The 20,432-nt window shown below is 36.6% G+C and overlaps 1 protein-coding gene across 1 annotated transcript in view; it reads left to right on the plus strand.

Moving 5' to 3' along the window:
* Positions 1–19,429, plus strand: part of rab32a (RAB32a, member RAS oncogene family) — a 29,185-nt gene extending 9,756 nt beyond the window's left edge. The window contains exons 2-3 of the mRNA XM_038304187.1: positions 8,548–8,825; positions 18,504–19,429. Coding sequence (XP_038160115.1) covers positions 8,548–8,825; positions 18,504–18,653 — 428 coding nt within the window. The 3' untranslated portion in view covers positions 18,654–19,429. The remainder of the gene's footprint in view (positions 1–8,547; positions 8,826–18,503) is intronic.
* The last annotated feature ends 1,003 nt before the right edge of the window (positions 19,430–20,432 follow it).

The following is a 20,432-nucleotide window of genomic DNA, read 5'->3' on the forward strand; positions in this document are numbered from 1 at the left end:
TGTTTCTCCCACGCAGAAAACAGAGATTATCCAGTGGCTGTAACTTAACAGTTTCATAAAGAAGTAGTGTAAGATGTTTGGTTGATATGAATCCAATCAGTGTGCCTAATTGTGTTTTAGATCATGCACCAATGCCCGTAACCTTGGTAAACCAATAAAAAAAAAAAATCTTACTTATGAAACTTACTTGTTTTCATCTACAACTCTGTATCTTAATGTTTAGCTTTAGATGTCTGTATATCTTTAGTTTGCTGCCAATTGCTTCATGTTGTGCATTGCGCACAGCAGCACACATCTCATGCTCCTCGTTGGCATTCACTGAGTGAACACTTGATTGTTCATGTTACTCAGTCCATTCCCATGTTTTTTGCTGATTAGGTTAGTAGCGTATGACACTCATTAATGTTTGTGGTGTAATTTTATTTTCTTCTTATGTAAGCACATAAGTCTCTTGAGATGTTTTATTTGAATATAATGAATTATGATAGATCAAATGAAGCAGAAAAGCATGAGCGTCATTAGTGGGATTTTTGTTGATCAGATCCTTTTTTATATTTCTTTTTTTTATGGAAAATCTCCATCAGAAAATGTCCAGTTTTACATAATGAATAAACAAACTTTTCACTGGAAAAAAATGCAACCGTTTTTTTGCATTTACTTAATCATATTTAGTTACGTTAATAGAATTGTTTCATGTTAGCAGGGTAAGACGTAAAACAATTGTGTTAAAGTAGCTAAATATGACTAAGTAAATGCAAAAAAAATCGTTGCAGATTTTTCACATGTGTGACTGAATGCTATTTCAAAAATAATTTCTCTTCAGAGGTAACGGCAAAATAAAGGTAATGGCAAAATAAAAGTCAGTGAAACTCCTTTATTAATTAGTTAGTCTATACAAAGGAGAAGTGGGACCTAAACAATAGGTCTGTCAGCAGCAAACTTTCCAACAAAGGTACCAGTTCTACTTTCTAAACTATGGGGTCTTTCTTATAAATAAAAAAAGCAACTTTACAGTAAAGTTAATATTTGCACTTTTTAGACAACTCACACATACAGTAGAGTAAGAGCATCCTTTTTCACATCACTGGATTTCCTACCTCGAGTATGGAAGTAAATCTGTGTCGCTGGGATTTGAACTAAAAATGTCACTGAAATTTAAATGTTGTATGTTTGTATTTACTGTTTCAGTGTTAAAATATATTCAGAACACATTTTTGACCTAAAAAAATTCATTGTCATTATTTCTACACACTTGATATTTCATTTGTTATTTTCTCTTCAAGCTAAAAATTCACATTACTATTTCAAAGTGATTACAATTTCAATACTTATTTTTCAGTTTAGTTTTTGAGTGTTAAGAAAATCTGCATATGAAAAAATTCAACCTTTCAAAATTTAAACTCTACTTTCAGCCTCCTGAGATTCAACTGGCTCTATTTCACTGTCTTAAATTCGGCGTCTAAATTTAGTGTAAAAAGGGAAGGGTTACTTCAGGTCACAGACATTAGCAATGGATTATGGTGTCCAACACCCAGCCAATCCCGTTACGTTTTCTTAGTCACGTGACGTGACACTTGGGGCGCTCATACGGAAGGAAAACCAGCATGACGGAGCCGGTCATGCAAGCTAACACTTGAAAGGTTGAATTTTTTTATATGCAGATTTTCTTAACACTCAAAAATTAAAGTGAAGAATAAGTATTGAAAATGTAATCACTTTGAAATAGTAATGTAATTTTTTTAGCTTGAAGAGAAAATAACAAATGAAATATCAAGTGTGTAGAAATAATGACAATGAATTTTTTTTTAGATCAAAAATGTGTTCTGAATATATTTTAATACTGAAACAGTAAGTACAAACATACATTTAAATTTCGGTGGCATTTTAATTCAAATTCCAGTGACATAGATTTACTTCCATACCCGAGCCTCAGAAAAGCACCAGTGGAGCTGCAAAAAATTACAACAGAAATGGGAGAATCTGTCAATAAGGCTGCTATCAGTTGTGCATGCACAAACTGGCCTATACTGAATTGTAGTAAGAAAATACAGCTAAGAGTTACACGCCATATTACAGAAAAAGCAAACACTTGGGAGAGGGTGCAGGGTCTGGTTAGATAGAACAGAAATTTTACCTTTTAAATATCAAGCTAAAAATGTGGAGCAGAAGATTATGCATCACTCTGAAAACATCATCACCTCTACTGAAACAACGCATTTTCGCTCCCAGCTCGTCAGATATTGATGCTTGTCTTCTGTAGACAAGCACGGGTCAGGATTTTGGGTGCCGAGCACCAGTCACCTATCATAGGATCAAATCCAAAAATTCTTCAACTTTGGTATCATGTACTTTGACATTGTACTTTACGGTATTAAAGGAGATAAGAAAGTATAATGAATTGACCACTGTTTTAGTAAAATATACAGTGGAGACAAGCTTTTTTGAATCAGAATATAAAATATAGAAGATTAAGTTGACCAAGGATGATGTGAGAATGCTCTAAGAGGTTTGTTGGTGGCCTAAAAAAAAAAACCCTAAAATTACTGTTTCATCATCCTACCTCCAGCACAGACATTGACGAGCAGTTGCCTTCGCTCCCCACTCTGCTGCGCTGTCCGTCCACAGGTCCCTCTGATCCCTCACTGACATTCTTCCAAGCGAAGCAGTTAGTCTTAACAAGTTAGCCTCAGCTAGCCGTAGCCTCTCGCTGCTCATTCTCCATGGCGGGCGCCTAAACAGTACTGCAGTCTGATTCTCAGTTAGCAGTAGCCTTTCTTCCACGCTCAGCGTTCTGTTTACTTGGCGGACTTTAACAATCTTCTGCCGTACTCATCTGGTCCTCCGCAATTAGCCTAGCTAGCCTCAATCAGCTGTTACCCCACCCTGGAGCTGTTTCCCCGGTGGACTTATCTGAACTTCCATTGTGTTCCTCCGCTCTCCTCTTGAGTTGCTTTATCTCCCTGCTCCGGTGCCATGTCTGCCTAGCGGACTCCCCGATAACCGCTGTCGTTCCTTAGCTCCAGAGGGGGGCATATCTGGCTACCGGTTATGATGCTCTCTCTCTACTGTGATCTCCAACTGATTCCCCTCTACTCCTGCCTGATCTCAGAAGGCTGTCTCCTCTTCCTTCTGTTGTCCAGGTGATTCGTCCCCCTGTTTTGTGCACTCTGACCATTCTGACCACAACTCATCAACAACACAATGACTTAAAATCGATGGTGTTGATAATGACCGGCTGGTTACTGATCATGGCTGATCACATGAAAATGACTGCCAATTGAAGCTCTAGTCTTCGGGACACTGTCGCTGTTTAAGGCTATTGAGAAGATGGATGATCAAAATACTTTTTTAAAAGTCTTTGTATTTATTTGTTCTTACAGAAGACCTCAGACTAGAGCAGATGTTGACCCCCCCCTTCTGCAACACTTATCGTATAGGAGTCAGACTTTCACTGGAATGTTTTAAACCAAAAGTCATGCATGGTATAATTGTCCAACTCAATTTATTTATCCTATTTTCGAATGAGAATTTGGAGTAAAGCTGGGAAATTGCTTATATAAAAATTGCTTTATGTTGTGCTTCTTTTCCTTCTTTTGATTGGGATTGTATATACTTTTGGGACTGTTACACTCGCTTTACTGATTGTCTACACCTTACTTACGTATCTGGGTGATTAACAGGCATCTGAAACCTTTCATAGCTGCTAAGATGGTAATGTGATCATTTGATTCTGGTTTACTGGACCACAGACAAATTTAAAACACTGAAGGCCAGAATAGAAGACCCCTAGACTATGTTTAGCTCCCTGAATTACAATGATCCTCAGTGTTCCTTTACCTCTACTAACTCACAGGGATGGTGCTGTGTGAAAATGTCACTCTATTCTTGAATAATTGCTGCATTTGACTCAGTCAGCCCATTAACAAGAGCAAAGGTTAGCCTAAAAGGAGGAGATATTTTATTTCTGGCTCTATCCTGCTTTGGCCTGCTCACTTCTGGACGCATGATTCCTACAAGGCCTGGAAATAAAAACCTTCATTTTAGTCCATCGGCTCTTTGTCCCACTGTGTCCTGTCTCTGGTGAATTCACCTGGGGTTATACCGACTAAAATTAGACTCTCAATTATGAGCAATTACTGCCAGGCCTGTGGGCCCCACAGTGGATTTGCTCTCTTGCGTACACCCTTCAACACACCTCTCAAATTTTTTGCATGCTTGAAAAGCCACCTATTCAGTAAAGTGAAAGTATGTTGGGAGGAGCTTTGCTTACACTTCCTCAATTGCTTTCCAAGTCCATTTCCTATTTTTGAAACACGAAAATACTTGCTTTCTTACATCCACTTTACTAACCTTGAAGTCTATTTTGTTAATAGGAAAGCTATTGCAAAAAATATGTACTAAATCTGTTACACGCTTCCCATTTATATGTTGAAACTCAAGCTCAATCAACACAGCCTCCACTCTGGGTTCCTGAGTAAAACCATTAACCCCACACTGCTCCCCAGATGGCGCACAATGGCAGCCCACTGCTCCCCAAAGGGATGGGTCAAATGCAGAGATACATTTCTCCAGTGTGAAATCAATAAAGTTCAATTATTATCCATTATTATTATAAGCTAATCACCTCTTAAAAATTCTAAAGTGTTTGTGATCTTGAGATGTACTGTTCTTTGAAAAAGTGGTTGCTTGCAAATAAAGTGCAAACAGAACTTTTGAGAATAAAGAACAAGATTAAACTTTGTCCCAGAAAAGAAGTATTGAATGAGTCAGATTGAGGCTTTCACTCCCAAGAAAACTTAACCAACTTCTAACCATAATAGTAGCAGCATCATGCTGGAGGTGAGTTCAGTTTCAGTGGTACTGTTGCATGGTAAAAAATGGACAAATTGAAAAAAAAAATAGAGTATTCTGGTGATTTTCCAAGGTTATCTCAATAGACAGCTAGAAATTTAAACAATTGGCAGAGTCAGAGGTTCCATCCGGGCAATGTTTGCAAACGCACACAAAGAATGCTTTGGAATAAATAAAGTAATAAATAATCTTCTGAGATGCCCCTGATCTTAACTCTATACAAACATTTTGATTATGTCTTTAGGGGGCTGTGGGCTGTGGCATAAATACAACCCATTAAGATTACCTGTACCATTTCTGTTTAGATGGAATTGAAAAATATCCATCCAGCATTATGTTAAGATCTTGGTAATACTAATGAAAACTTTTTTTTATTTTTGCTGTAACTTGTAAAGGGCCGTTCATCTAATTAGTGATTGTTGATATATGTACTTGACTATATTTATTGAATATATGTAAAATTCTGACATAGATTTGAAAAATATTGTATAGCAATGACTAAAATCTTAAAGTAAATAATAAAAGTAATTCATCAAGCCAGAGTTGAAAGAGATTGGAACATTTGTTCATACAATGTTTAATTTTTAGATTATCAGACTTCGAGAAAAAAGGAATCCGGTGATAGGCTTCAGTAGTTTTTGAAGAGAAGAAAATACGTTTTATTATCTGTAATTTTGATTTTTTTTTAATGTTAGGGTTTGGTGTTTGTATCAAAGTAACCTGTTAAGACACTCAAAATTGTAAATATGTGTTTGATTTTGAGGATAAGGACAAACTTTTAGAAAAATGTCACCTATTTCAGCATGAGGAATTTCGCATACCCTTTGAGTTTGTTTAGGCTTCCACAATAGCTGTTGAGTGTTGTCTGATTTACAGCTGCTTTCCTTTTGTGTGGTTAGTAGCAGAATCCTATTGCAACAATCAAACTCAATCATGCAAATGCATTCTATTTTTCTTTGCAAAGGCTCCAGTGGCATCCTAAACCCTAACCTCTTTAACTGCTCAGTACATACCTGTCTTTCGTTAACGATTGTTAGTAAGAAAACATTGTCAATGCTTGTGAAAGAGGTAATCTCAGCTCTAAATCATTATTCTGTGATTTTGATCATTAAGTAAAGGTAGCTGGTTTAATCACCTCTTAAAGAAATCATACACTTAAGTAGCTTTTTATGCGGTATACTTGTCTTCAATCTCACGTACATGTAACGCAGCAGTTATATGAGGAGTTTAGCATACGTTTATGCAATTCTGAGAAAGTAAATGTTTAACTAAGATTAACAGAAGTAAATATTTTTAAGGGATCCCCCTTAGGACATGCACTTAGTTTTTTTGTTTTTATTTTATTCAGGCAGAATTCTTAGAACAGCTGATTCAAAAGCTACAGGGTATTGGTATTTGATTTACGTCACTTAATTAAGAACTATATCCATCAAACAAATGCTTCATTTGGCCTTTCCTCTGAGAAAACTAAATACATGTCTGGCTGATAGATGCTTCCTTTTACATTTACACAAATTGACTTTCGGGAAAACTTGAAGTAGCTTTTAGGGGTTGATTTCCCCTGAAAAAAATGCTATGTCCACTCATTTGTTTCTATGTTTTTAAACAGTTAACCTTTGTTTGAGCGCTGATTATAAATCAAATCCAATTTCTGACTTACTGTGCACCTCACTAACAACTTACTTGTGAAATGAAATATGGACTGACATAGAGATGTATTACTTTCTTATCTTTAGATTGGGTTTCCCCATTCTGATTTAAATGAAGTTTCAGTTTCAATATGCAAAGTATAAGCAAGTCAGGTTAGAATAAGTAACCCTTGTGCTTAACAAATACAGTGAAAAAAAAAATGATTAAGAAGCACATTCTAGGAAAAATACAATGCTGGTATTAAGTGCATTTATCTTAGTTCTTTCTGACAGGCAGGCAGTTTTAAAAAGTCTTAGACAGTTTTTTGATATACCCCTATCTTTGCAGCAGCTTTTAAGTTTTCCCTTAGGATTAACTTAATGTGATAAGTTCTTTTAGGTTGATGTTACAATTGTTGGTTTCTTGACTTAGACAGATTTTATTTGTTATTTTGGTTACACAAGTGTAAAACAAAAAGAAATTTCATTTGGAACAGCTCTCTGGACAATTTCATCTTTTTTAAAAGTGCAGCCTTGACAAACAGTAAAAATGACTGTAAATTTACAGTTCTAAAGATGTTTTACATTTTTTTATATATATATAAAATTAGGGATGCACGATATTGGGATTTTGGCCGATATCCGATATGCCGATATTTTAAAACTCATGCAGCCGATATCGATACTGATGTTAAAGCTGGACAAAAATAAGTAGTCATTGAAAATAGCAGTTTTGTTATCCATTTTTGACACTTTAAAAAATAATATACTCAAATATATTTTCATATGCTGATATCAAATTGAGTTTTAAAAACGCGGTATCGATCTATTTTACTTTCAAAATCTCGTGAAATTTTATCGTTCTGTTACAAACTCTCGTGTTTTTAAATGGCAATATATCAGCATATGAAGATATTGTGATATTTTAATGTATCAATATTTTTTCCATCGTCTTTAGAAGTTTTTAAGTCTGTAAAAGAGAAGTTATTGAGGAAGAAGAAGTAGTAGTATTTTTTTTTTTTTTTAGACTTTAGAAACTCAGAAGCTGATCAAATATCGGGTTAAATATCGGTGGGGTGGCCGATGTCCGATATTCAGTTTTAAGGCCGATACAGGCCGATACCGATAGGGGGCCGATTATATTGTGCATCCCTAAAAAAAAAAATATATATATATATATATATATTTTTTTTTTTTATTGAATATTTCATATATATCTTGAATAATGATAATCTCTTCACTTTCTTAGTGGCACTTATAGCTGGAGACCTATAAACAAAAGCTGTTCTTTTTTTTTTATTGTCAGTTATCTCCAAAAAGGATGTAAAGTATCTGTACCACTGGTTTATTTGTTAGAAAGTTGACAGAAAAAGCGATAAACAGATTGTTCTAAAGTTTTTAGTACAGGTGTGTATAAGCTCAATTTAGAACCTAGTGATTAAGGATTGTTTGGAAGGATTCATAAACATTATTAGAAAATGGAGGACTTTTGAAAGTGTGAGGCAGACTTCCTTACGGGTGCCAGAACATGTTACACTTGGCCAACTTAAGCTAGCCTATAGCGGTCTGTGGTGATGCACAGTTGTATGCATTTATGGTGTTTAATATTTAATCCAGTCACTGTCAGACTGGAATATGTTGCTCTGTAAAAACTCCCAGCAAGCTGTGCTTTAGAGTAGGTTTAGCTATGAGTGGAATAAGGTCAAATTAGCTTTTAGTAAATTCAGTAAATTTAATTTTCGATTTCCCCAAAGAATAATGACTGAGATCAGTTTCTTTACTGAATAATATAGCCTTACGATTCAATGCATGTGGATTTCAGAATTCAGATTTACTTTCACCAAATCTCAAATACTAGCTTGTTTGAAGTGTGTAAAAGGAATTGAAGTCATAATATTGTTTCTCTCATTTAGTCCTAACTATTTATGTATATGTTTATATTCAAACTTTGTAGCATCACATAAATTTGAAATATTTGAAATCTCATGCCTTTCTTCACCTATAACACTGTTCCATGCTTTTAACTGCAGTTTAAACATAAATATTTCACACCTTTCCGTCCCTCCAGGGCAAGAGCGATTCGGGAACATGACAAGGGTGTACTACAAAGAAGCTGTCGGGGCGTTTGTTGTGTTTGACGTGACGAGGGGCGCCACATTCGAAGCTGTGTCTAAATGGAAGCATGACCTGGACAGCAAGGTAAAGCTGGCGAATGGCAACCCTATCCCTGCTGTTCTCCTCGCCAACAAATGTGACCAGAAGAAAGATGGCGTCAACAACTCAACACTAATGGACAATTTCTGCAAAGAGACAGGCTTCCTGGGCTGGTTCGAGACATCTGCAAAGGTGAGAAATCAGTAATAATCTAAACGCGGTTCCTGGAAAAAAGTCATTTCCAAAAAGTCACAGTTTCTTGTTTTTTTTTCATATGCACATTCTCCAGATCCTCTAAAGTTTCCACGGATAATTAAGTCGTAAATTTGAAAATCAAGGGGTTAAGGACATAGAAAACATTAAATTGATTTTGTTGAATAACTTAATTGTCTCAGTGCAGAAATGAAAACTGTTAACTAAAGTCTGCTTTAAGCAGCAACTATGAAACCTATTGCCGCTTATGCAAAGGGGAAGATTGGTGAACATGCAGAGAGGTTACATTTAAAAAGCAATGTTACTGCTGTGGATGACCTTAGACAGCTATCACTGAGTTCTACTACTGTGACCACCGCCAGGTAGCCTGACGTAGTCCTTCTCAATTCTAGTCAGAATATGAGTCTGATACTGCTCCATAGAGCTGTGATTATGGGGCGTGTTTTGAACGAACCAGGAAAAAAATGCCTCTGCACTCAATTGGATAGACCTACAACCAATAAGACCAACGGAGTGTGGACGTATGTTAAGCGACGCATAGTTGTTGTCAACACAAATCAAAGCGTGCAGTTGCAGGCCTAGAATAAGAAGATGGGCCTTGATCGCGTTTCTCTGCTCCTCTTTTAAAATTAATTTGCTGTCGATATCTTCTAGAACAGACCTAATAGCAGAATCTACACACCTCAACTCTCCAGCGGCAGTCATTGTTGTTGTCACCCAAGCGCGCTTTGGTGACGTGGTTGATTACGTTACTGTTGATCATCTGTCCATCATCGTATAAAGCCCGCCCTGACAATTTGATTGGATCGCCAGATATTGTGCGAGCATACTCGCGCTAATGTTGAGCAATGCCAGATCGAACTTCCCGACCTCAAACGTTGTGGGCGGGAATAAGTTCGGAATGGCACCCAGGCTAACCGCCAGGCACCTGTGCTAATACTTCCATGCGTTATGTACCTTTGTGTCATCTTTGGTTCACTTATACAGATCCTCTGGACTCTCCACGTGGTGAACAAACACCACCTGTACAGTATAAAGGGTTTGCTCTAAACCATTTTAGACATAATTAAGAAGTGAAAAACAAATCCATCTACACACAGAACGTCATGAACTGGCAGACTTTATAAGGCGAGAACTTATCAGTAAAGTCACTAAACAATTCATGCTTTTGTTTGATTAAGCTTTTATGATGCAAAAATAAAAAAATACACATTTTGTACCAATCAATGTGTCCTAAAGCCAGTGTATAGGGTTCACAAATAAAAAATAAAAAAAACAACTTCATCATTGCCTTACTCCACACAGTAAAATTACAATAATAAAATTACATTAAGGTTTGTGATTTTTTACTAAACACAAAACAGAATTAAGGAATATATTTTCCACATTCTGTACTTTCTTTATGCATTTAACTTTATATGTGTTGTCTGAAATCGCCTCTCATATTGTTTTCTCTTTTTTGTGTGTGTATTGTGTTTTTGCATGTTGACTCATTCTTTAGCAGCATACAGTTACATGTGTTAGCTTCCAAAGCTGCTAGGATTTGCTATAATGTAAGGTTAAATAAAAATCTCTAGCATAATTAGAATTTGGATGTGAATTTATCCTGTTTTTTTCAGGAATTTAGACATTGTGCAAGCTTTTAAGATGCTCTTATATCCAGTCGATATTAAAGTCATCACAGGATGTGCAGCCACCTTCCTGAAAGGCCTCAATGAAATTATCCTATGGGGAAGCCTGGCCTCTTCTCCTCCCGTGGTTGTTGTAAAAATACTAAGGGTCTGATCTTCAAAGATTTCAAATAAGGTGCCCTGAGTTGCATGTGCAAACGTTTTCTTTATTCTAATAATGATCGTAAAAGTTAAAATGTGCAAACCAATACCTTAACATGTGGACAGACTTTGTCCATCCTCCTTTTGGGAACAATGAACGCAGGTATTTTTGTGGTCATTAGAATATGACCTGCTTATGAACGCACACCGTCTAATGAACTATAAATATAAATCAGTTTGCACTTTCTTTGAAGATCTGCTCTGCATGTTCAAACCTGTTTGAATTGTTTTAGGACATGCAAACCTTCTGAAGATCAGACCCTCTTTTTTTATGTAATGTCTTTTACACTGACCTCTCCAGCAGTAATTGTCTTTTAAATCAACAGCAGTTTGAATCAATGTGTTAAAAAACAAATTGGTTATGGGATTACCTAAATAATAAAGTTGGTATTGTGTTGTTCTCTCAAAATTTTATGTTTGTGGCACCTTTTTAACACAATATCTAATTGCTTGGATTAACACTGACGTGTGAAGGATATACCTGAATTTGTTCCTCTTTCTGTCCTTTGAGTAGAATCTTTTAAGTCGAAAATATTTGTATTTCCCTTTACATAACTTACAAACGAAATGAGAATCAGATTATTGTTTTTTTTTTTATATTTATTTTAGAATGCTTAAAAAGCTCTACTAAAAATGGATTAGCCCACCAATAAGTTGTTTCTAAATCGTCCCAGGAAGAAACCTTTAATCAGAAACACAACAGTTTAGTAGTACTTCATCTTATATAATATCTAGTGTAAAAAGACCACTTTTATTTTAGTCTGCCTCTCAAGTCAACTGTCTATTTATAAAAAAAATCCCATAAAATCATTACTTCTAAGAGCAGGTGGGATGGACGGTTAAACAGATCTATGGCTCTGGGTCAGTTTGGCAACTCTATTTAAAGGATATCTAAGATTATTCTTATTCTCATTTATTAATGAGAAGAAATATGCTGTTCTTGCTTTACGAAGGGTCCTCTTATACAGCAGTAAACTATTTTTCCAGACTAGGTAGTATTCCCGTAGGCCTTTGGAGCGATAGTTTCTTAGCATTTTGCTTCAGAGTGAGCAGCTCTGTATTAAACCAGGGAGCCAGCTTTCTATTTTGAAAGTTTTTCTTTTTCAAAGGAGCTACGTTGTCTAAGGCAGTACGCAGAGAACTAGCAACCCCATCAACAAAATCATCAACCTGTGAAGGGGAATAAACTAAGCTTTTGCACTCTGCAGCATTGCTCAGCGACACAGAGGAGAGAGAAAGTGAAACAGATTCTTTAAAATTAATGACTGCACTATCTGATAATGATTTGCTAAAGTGGAACCTTCTTTTGGGTGAGGAGAATTATATTAAAGTAATACTGATGGTTACTTTCATTTCACAACTTTCATGTCTTTTGGAAAGTAAAATTCACTTGATACCGGCAAGTGAGTGTTACTTGATTTTGCAGCATTAAATTTTACTTAAATCATTTGCAATACCTGCTTTATATTGTTCAAGTAAATGTTATGAGTTGTTTTTTTTAGTGTAGAGTCTCTATACTCCAGTTAACAATTTATCAATTACTAAATTAGTTGACGATTATTTCATCCATCCATTTTCTGTCACGCGTATCCCTGCAAACAAGCATTTATGCACAAACTCACAAGCCATTTAACCTAACAGTCATGTTTTTGGACTGCGGGAGGAAGCCGGAGTACCCGGAGAGCAACCACGCATGCACAGGGAGAACATACAAACTCCATGCAGAAAGACCCCAGGCCGGGAATCAAACCTGGAAGCTTCTTGCTGCAAGGCGGCAGTGCTACCCACTGTTCCACTGAGCATCCAAGGAATTCTTTCAGTCCTAATATTTTGTATAACATGCCAACACAAATGTATAGTATGTAATTGAATGAAAATAAAGCAAGAATGTATTTAAACATAAGTAACAAAAAGTGTGGAATTCTACTCCTGCTAATATTCATAATATAACCTGTAACCAAAGTCTCTGCATAAAGGGTGTTGTTCTTTGTAGGCTTTTAAGGGACAACTAGAAAACAAACAGCATGTTGAGAACCACAGAACCCACTAGACGGGTCACAGAGTGGGTTTTGAAAACTTTAATGACAAATTGAGCTAAATTCAATGGGATCCTTGAGGAAAACCTATGAAATGCTGCTTAAGACATCAGCGTAAGGAGGATGTTTACTCTTGAGATGGACAATGGCTCTAAACATACAGCCAAACCTACAGCAGGATTATTTTTTTTGTTTGTTTTTTATAGATTTTTTAAGTTGGTATAATTAAAATGACAGCATCTTTCTTTGCAGAGAAGAACAGTTCTCTAATTCTAACTAAAAGACAACAGGAAAACTTGTTTCTAGGAAAAATCAAAGCCACCCATTGTTGCATTTCAATCTTAGGGTATGCTTTTATGTGTTTGGAATTAGTCGACTCTGTTATCTAATCCTGAGAAAGTTTTGCTCCTTGAGCTCTGTCATGTGAGGCGTGTGGGTGTGTGTTCAACAAGAGCAAAGCAGTTTCCTCTCAGTTGGTGCTGTAAAAAGTTGGTCACGTTTCTGTAAAGCTCCACCCCCAGTAACCTGTGATGGAGTTGTTTCAATGAGAACCAAATGTTTATAGCACATTGTGTTCTCAGGGCCATGAACAGAAAAAGAACATAGTCACTGTGAAGTAATAAAACATTTCTCTGAGGTTTTATGGAATGTCTTTGAAATGTATAAAAGTTTTTTTTTTCCTTTGTGAAAACATTGGAAGTATGTAATCAAAATTATAAGGATTTAAGATAATTTCAAAAGTGACAGTGTTGAAAAATAAACTATTTTTTTGGTGAAAGTTTTGTGAAAATGCAAGAAACATCACATTAACTTCAGAAATTACTTTTGAAAAATTCTGAATTACCATACAGTTGCTTTATAAGGATTTATGGGCAAAAAGAAAAATAACCCTGTTGTAATAAACTATATCTGTCCTCTGTGTCCACCTAGATGTGAACTTTTTAACATCAGCCAGGCATCAGAAGATTAGAACATAAATTAAAAAAAAATACAAAAGAATAAAGTGTCAACAGTTTCAAGTGGCTCAAAATAATTCAACCTGAAAAACTCACAAAGAAAGAAGAAAGAAAAAAGACAATTAGAAGAATTTTGTTTTCAGACCTTGGCAGGAAACTAAGCACTGAATTTTGTTAGATATGCATGAACAGGAGTAAAGAACAGGGGTGTCCCCCCCCAGGCCCGACACTGTTAGTGGAGTGCAGATAGACGAAGTTGGTCATTCCATGACTGCTGGTTGGCGAGAAGGTATGCTTGAACTGTATGGAGTGAACCTGTGGGCTGTGTGAGCTGATACTAGAGCTTTACTCAGGGACCTGGAAGATGGAAGTCCCGCTTGGATAACACACGTTGAGAGAACCTGTCCACGATGAGCAAGCATGAAGCAACAGTGGAGAGGAAAAACTCCCCATTGGGAAGAAACCTTTGGCAGAACCAGGCTCAACATGGCGGTCTTCTGCCGGACCGGTTGAAATGAGACAGGGAATGCAATAAGAGTCCAGGAGGAATGACACACTGATGAAGCTTAGGCTACGATGGTGGAGAAGAGGATGGAGGTGGGTTAAAACAAGGTCATCTGAATCGAAGTCTGACATAGCATGACCACTGCCTGCGCTTTGGGTAGCAGATGGAGTTATAGATTGGAGACCTTTTAAGATGAACTCTGGATGCTGATTGGGCTTTTGTGGATTGTGGTTCAAAGCTGATTAGCTGGTGTCGGAGGCGGATGAAGGCGAGTAATTAGTTTATTCAGTTGAACTTCCACCTAGCCTCCATTTAAATAACCATTTAACCAGTCAAATCTGTATCTAAAGGCTCCAGGTCAGTACCCCCATTCTACATCCAAAACTCCCATCTTGTACCCACAGCTAACCATTTATCCGCATATTTTTCAATTTTGATCTTGTAAACAAACTATTTGTCCCAAGATATTTAACATGCTGCTCACATCTAGTTATGATAGATTAGCATTCATATGTTGGTCAGTTTAATAAACCATGTGAGCAAATATATATTTAATATATAACATACTAAAAAAGTTTTTTTTTTTTTTTTATTTGTTTGTGTCTCTTTTAGATTGTGCCCAATATAAGCTCTTTGCCATCTTGCCATTTTGTCTGATCAAAAACCACCAGATTTCTTAGTTTTTTAACTATACAATTTATAATTTAACTATACATAAAAATATTTTCAAAGAATAAATATTAATATATAAAGCAGCTACTCTGTTAAATAGGTTTTCCATGTGGCTAGAAAATATTAATTGAATGTGAAAAGAAGATGTTTAAAAGATTGTCAGATCACCAATCTGGTAACTGCTTGTATGAGTCACTTATATAAATGCATTTTTTTTTTTATTGACCAATTAAAATAAGTGCACTGAATGACATTTAAATTATGTATTTTATTGTTTCTATGGCAATTATAAAAAAAAAAAACTGTTTTCTCACCCCTCGTGGGGTGGTATGTGTCATCCTCAAGCTCGGGTCCTCTACCAGAGGCCTGGGAGTTTGAGGGTTCTGCGCAGTATCTTAGCTGTTCCTAGGACTGCGCTCTTCTGGACAGAGACCTCTGATGTTTTACCTGGAATCTGCTGTAGCCACTCTCCCAGTTTGGGGGTCACAGCCCCCAGTGCTCCAATTACCACTGGCACCACTGCTGCTCTCACTTTCCACATATTTTCTAGCTCCTCCTTCAGTCCTTGGTATTTCTCAAGCTTCTCGTGTTCTTTCTTCTTGATGTTGCTGTCGCTTGGGATTGCCACATCTATCACTACTGCCTTCTTCTGCTGTTTGTCCATCAACACGATGTCTGGTTGGTTAGCCATCACCTGTTTGTCAGTCTGGATCTTGAAGTCCCATAGGATCTTAGCTCGGTCATTCTCAACTACCTTAGGAGGTGTCTTCCATTTTGACCTTGGGACTTCCAGCCCATACTCATGGCAGATGTTCCTGTACACTATGACAGCTACCTGGTTGTGGCGTTCCATGTATGCACTTCCTGCCTGCATTTTACACCCTGCTGTTATGTGCTGTATTGTTTCAGGGGCATCTTTGCACAGTCTGCATCGGGGGTCCTGCCTGGTGTGGTAGACCCTGGCCTCTATTGATCTTGTACTGAGTGCCTGTTCTTGTGCTGCCATGATTAGTGCCTCTGTGCTGTCCTTCAGTCCAGCCTTTTCCAGCCACTGGTAGGATTTTTTGATATCAGCCACTTCTTCTATTTGTCTGTGGTATACGCCGTGCAGCGGCTTGTCCCTCCATGATGGTTCCCCTTCCTCTTTCTTGTCCTCACTTTCGGTTTTCTCCTGCCTGAGGTACTCACCGAGCCATTTGTCTTTGGGGGCCATCTTTCTGATGTACTCCTGGATCTTAGTTGTTTCATCCTGGACAGTGGTCTTTGCACTCACTAGCCCTCGGCCTCCCTCGCTACGCTTGGTGTACAGTCTGAGTGCTGGATTTGGGGTGGAACCCTCCATGCATTGTGAGGAGCTTTCTCGTCTTGATGTCAGTAGCCTCTATCTCCTCCTTTGGCCAGTTTATTATACCAGCGGGGTATCTGATGACTGGTAGGGCATATGTGTTGATGGCTTGGATCTTGTTTTTCCCATTCAGCTGACTTTTCAGGACCTGCCTTACTCTTTGTAGGTATTTAGCTGTGGCAGTCTTTCTTGCCATCTCCTCGTGGTTTCCGTTAACCTGTGGCACCCCAAGGTATTTGTAGCTGTCCTGAACATCTGTTATGTGGCCTTCTGGTAGTTCAACCCCCTCGGTTCTGATCATCTTCCCTCTCTTTGAGACCATGCGACCGCACTTGTCCAGTCCGAATGACATCCCAATGTCGTTGCTGTAAATCCTGGTAGTGTGGATCAGTGAGTCGATGTCTCGCTCACTCCTGGCATACAGCTTGATGTCATCCATGTAGAGGAGGTGACTGATGATTGTTCCGCTTCAGAATTGGTATCCGTAGCCAGTCTTTGTGATGATCTGGCTGAGGGGGTTCAGGCCTATGCAGAACAGCAGCGGGGATAGTGCATCACCCTGGTATATGCCGCACTTGATGGTGACTTGTGCTATTGGCTTTGCATTGGCTTCCAGACTTGTTTTCCACAGCTTCATTGAGTTCTTGATGAAGGCTATTAGAGTCCTGTTGATCTTGTACATTTCCAGGCATTCCAATACCTATACATATATATATATATATATATGTATATATGTATGTATATATATATATATATATATATATATATATATATATATATATATATATATATATATATATATATATATATATATATATATATACCGTAAATTCTCTAATATAGGCCCGGGCCTTTATTTCACTCAAGTGCATCGCGGTCCAGGCCTTTATTGGAAAGAGGCCAGAATTAGAGACAGGCCTCTATTGCTATTTGAGCAAAACAGACTACCAGTGGAATGAATAAAAATGAGATTTTGTGTCTATTTGAACCTATAAAACACTAGGTTAATTTATTGAAAAAGTACAGTTACCATGTTCGCTTGGTTTGAAGTAAAAAAGAAAAAAAAAATCCTCCAATTCTGTTTAATCCTCCTCCTCAGTTTCCTCCTCCTCTTCATCTCTCCCTTTAATCTCCTCATCACTCGCGCTCCTCCTCATGGTCTGCTGCGTATCTGTTCTCTTCCTCGCGCAGACGGGCAGCAGTCAGGGCCTGTCGTCCAGCAGCGCAGGGCTGTGGTACTTGTATGTTACTACCACAAGTATAATGTTGAGGTATGCCCAGAAAAAATGTTTATAGCCCCGGCCTGTATTAGAGACCGGCCATTATTTACCTCCTCTGACAGCGAGACCGGCCAATGTTAGAGTCCCGGCCGCTAATGGAATACAGGCCAATATTAGAGAATTTACGGTATATATATATATATATATATATATATATATATATATATATATATATATATATATATATATATATATATATATATATATATATATATATTGGTATTGATAACTTGTCTGTGTTTTTTCTTTTGGTATTTCTCACATTTGTATCCTAATTCAACTTTAGTTTTAAGTTTAAATTCTATGAGTGGGAGATATACATTAGCTCTTTGAGCTGTCTGTCCCTGCAATGTGTTTGTTGTTTTCTTTTTGGGTGTATTTAATGACACCAAATAATTTAACTTACTAAACAGGTTAATAGAATATTTAATTACAATAGAAAAAAACTAGAAAAAAAGTTGTGGGTAGCCATGAGCTACTCATTCAGCGCTGATTTAGAAAAGCAATAGACAGATAAAATGTGTGTTTTCATCTCTTGCTTGTACCCCTGCATTTAAAATGTTGAAGGGGAAACCTGGCCAACAGTTACTATGGTAGTTACAGCAGTAAAATGGTATGTAAACATAGGATATTTTTAATTTACAAACTTCAAATAGTTAGCTTCTAAGATATCTCTTTGAAATCCTCATATGCTGGTTGAAAAATAATGAAGGATGTATTAAAATAATAAATAGTCTGTAATAGACTGTAATATAAGTTAAATAGAGTAGAGACTTGTGGTGGGGACTACAGTAACCCAATGTCTTAAATCTTTTGTGGTGAATTTTGAATTGTAGTCAATATTTTATCTCTTTTTGTCAAACAGAATATGTTATGTCATGAATAAAAGACAAAAGCATTGATAAAAAATGTTTCCATTGTTTGTATACGTTTATTTAAAGGTAAATGTAATTTAAAACTGTTATGTCTTGTTGCACTGGCATCATTTCATGTAATCGCCATCTGACAAAACCATTTTCATGTGTTTTTAGGACAACATTAATGTGGATGAAGCAGCTCGTTTCCTGGTAGAGAACATCCTGGCGAATGATAAAGGATTGCCATATGAGGAGAGCAACGGAGACCGCATCAAACTGGACCAGGAGACTATAGCTGCTGAGAGCAAGTCAGGCTGCTGCTAACATTCAATCCACTCACATTAGCCATCCACATCCCTTTGGTGGGGTCCAGTGAGTTCATCCAGCCTGTGGCTCCAGCTCCCTGATGCAACCAGAGACAAAGATTCATATTTTTTTTTTTTTGCTTTTGTCTCTTCAAACCTTCAGGAACTTTTCCCTGCACTGATACCCGTTTGACTTGTGCATCCAAGGTTTCATTAGTCAGTTTTATTTTTGATATTGCCTCTAGATTTTTAAGTGCATTTAGGGGGATGTTTTTTTTTCTTCTTCCACTAGAAAATGCTTACAATATGTACAGCGGATTTTCCGACTGTTGCCCTGACAACCTCTTCATTCTTGGACTAATATCGAATATGGGGGGTTTGTGGTGCACTCGCTATAGAAAGTTGAGAAGTGCAAACTTGAAAAGAATTGTTGTCCTTGTGATTGTCACTTTATTGTATTAATCAATATTACCCCATGTGTGTTTTGTTGTCTAAGCTACCATTTAAAAAAAGAACTATTTTTAATTATGCTGTAGCTTTTATTAAGTGCCTGTAGATGGACATCACATTTTATTTCTCACAGAATGAATTCCACTTAGTGTTGTCATTATTATGTTTTTAGCAAGACATTCTGTAACACCTTTTCTTAACTTGGATTGCTGTATATGCTCTTCTTAACTATTGTGCTATAACATTTTTATTATTTTACTAAAGGAGTTAGGATTGTTATCCTTTTTTGTAGTTCAGTCAATATTACACTGCAGAAAAATAACAGTATTTCACTAAAAACAAAAATATATATATATATATATATATATATATATATATATATATATATATATATATAATGATGGTACTACATTATTACAGAACCATTTACAGACCTCTGTATGATTTTGTTTTTGTTGGTATGGTTATGTAAATTCCTTTTCAAATGTTATGTGTCAAGCATTGAATAGTTGTTAATGCAATGAAACCACACTCAGACTGAGGTCTACAGGTTTTTGTATATTGCAGTCTTTAGAGCTGTTGTAAAATGTAAATATTGTTTTTTAACATGTTTACAGGTGGAAATACTTTAAAATATTCCAAACCAAATAGAATAAACATTTTAACAGATTGTTGTTGTCTTCTTTTACTCAACAATAATGTGAGGCGCAGAGTCTATTAGATATTAGAGGCTCCACAAAGTCTTTAGGAAAGGTAAAAACAAAGCATTTAATGAGCTAACTATTACCTAGAATGCTATTATTTTGTTGCGCCCCACATCACAAGTTTCAATAAATATGTTTTATTAAAAACTCAAAAGATGCTGTGAGAAAAAAATCTTTTAACTTCAAGAGAAACAGATGTAGAGAGCTACATGCTAATCTAACATGTGGGCAGATTACAACGAACACATTTTCACAAAAAATACATTAGGTGTACATCTCATCAAAATATGGAATACTTTACAAGTTGTTGTATATACAAAGTTGTCTATGTCAGGCAAAAAGCCTCCTGGCAATTAAACAAAGATTGATGTAGGCTTTTATTGTACTGAATGGGGCAGACAAGCAGACCTTTTCCATTTTTGGTCAGTTAAAATGTAAAACAGCCACAAAGGTGTGTATAACATACAGTTTGCCAATGTTAGGGGTTGATATCAGCAGTTCAGTTTTATATAGAAGAGGATTAGGGCCACTGAAAAAATAAATAAGTTAACTGATTTTTAAAGTTTATTTCAGTTTAATATGGGGGAAAAAAGTCAGAATTCTGACAATCTCAGAATTCTGACTTCTTCTCTGAATTCTGACTT

The sequence above is a fragment of the Cyprinodon tularosa genome, unplaced genomic scaffold (assembly GCF_016077235.1).
Source record: "Cyprinodon tularosa strain WSP-4 unplaced genomic scaffold, ASM1607723v1 ctg528, whole genome shotgun sequence".
In the NCBI taxonomy this organism is placed as follows: domain Eukaryota; kingdom Metazoa; phylum Chordata; class Actinopteri; order Cyprinodontiformes; family Cyprinodontidae; genus Cyprinodon; species Cyprinodon tularosa.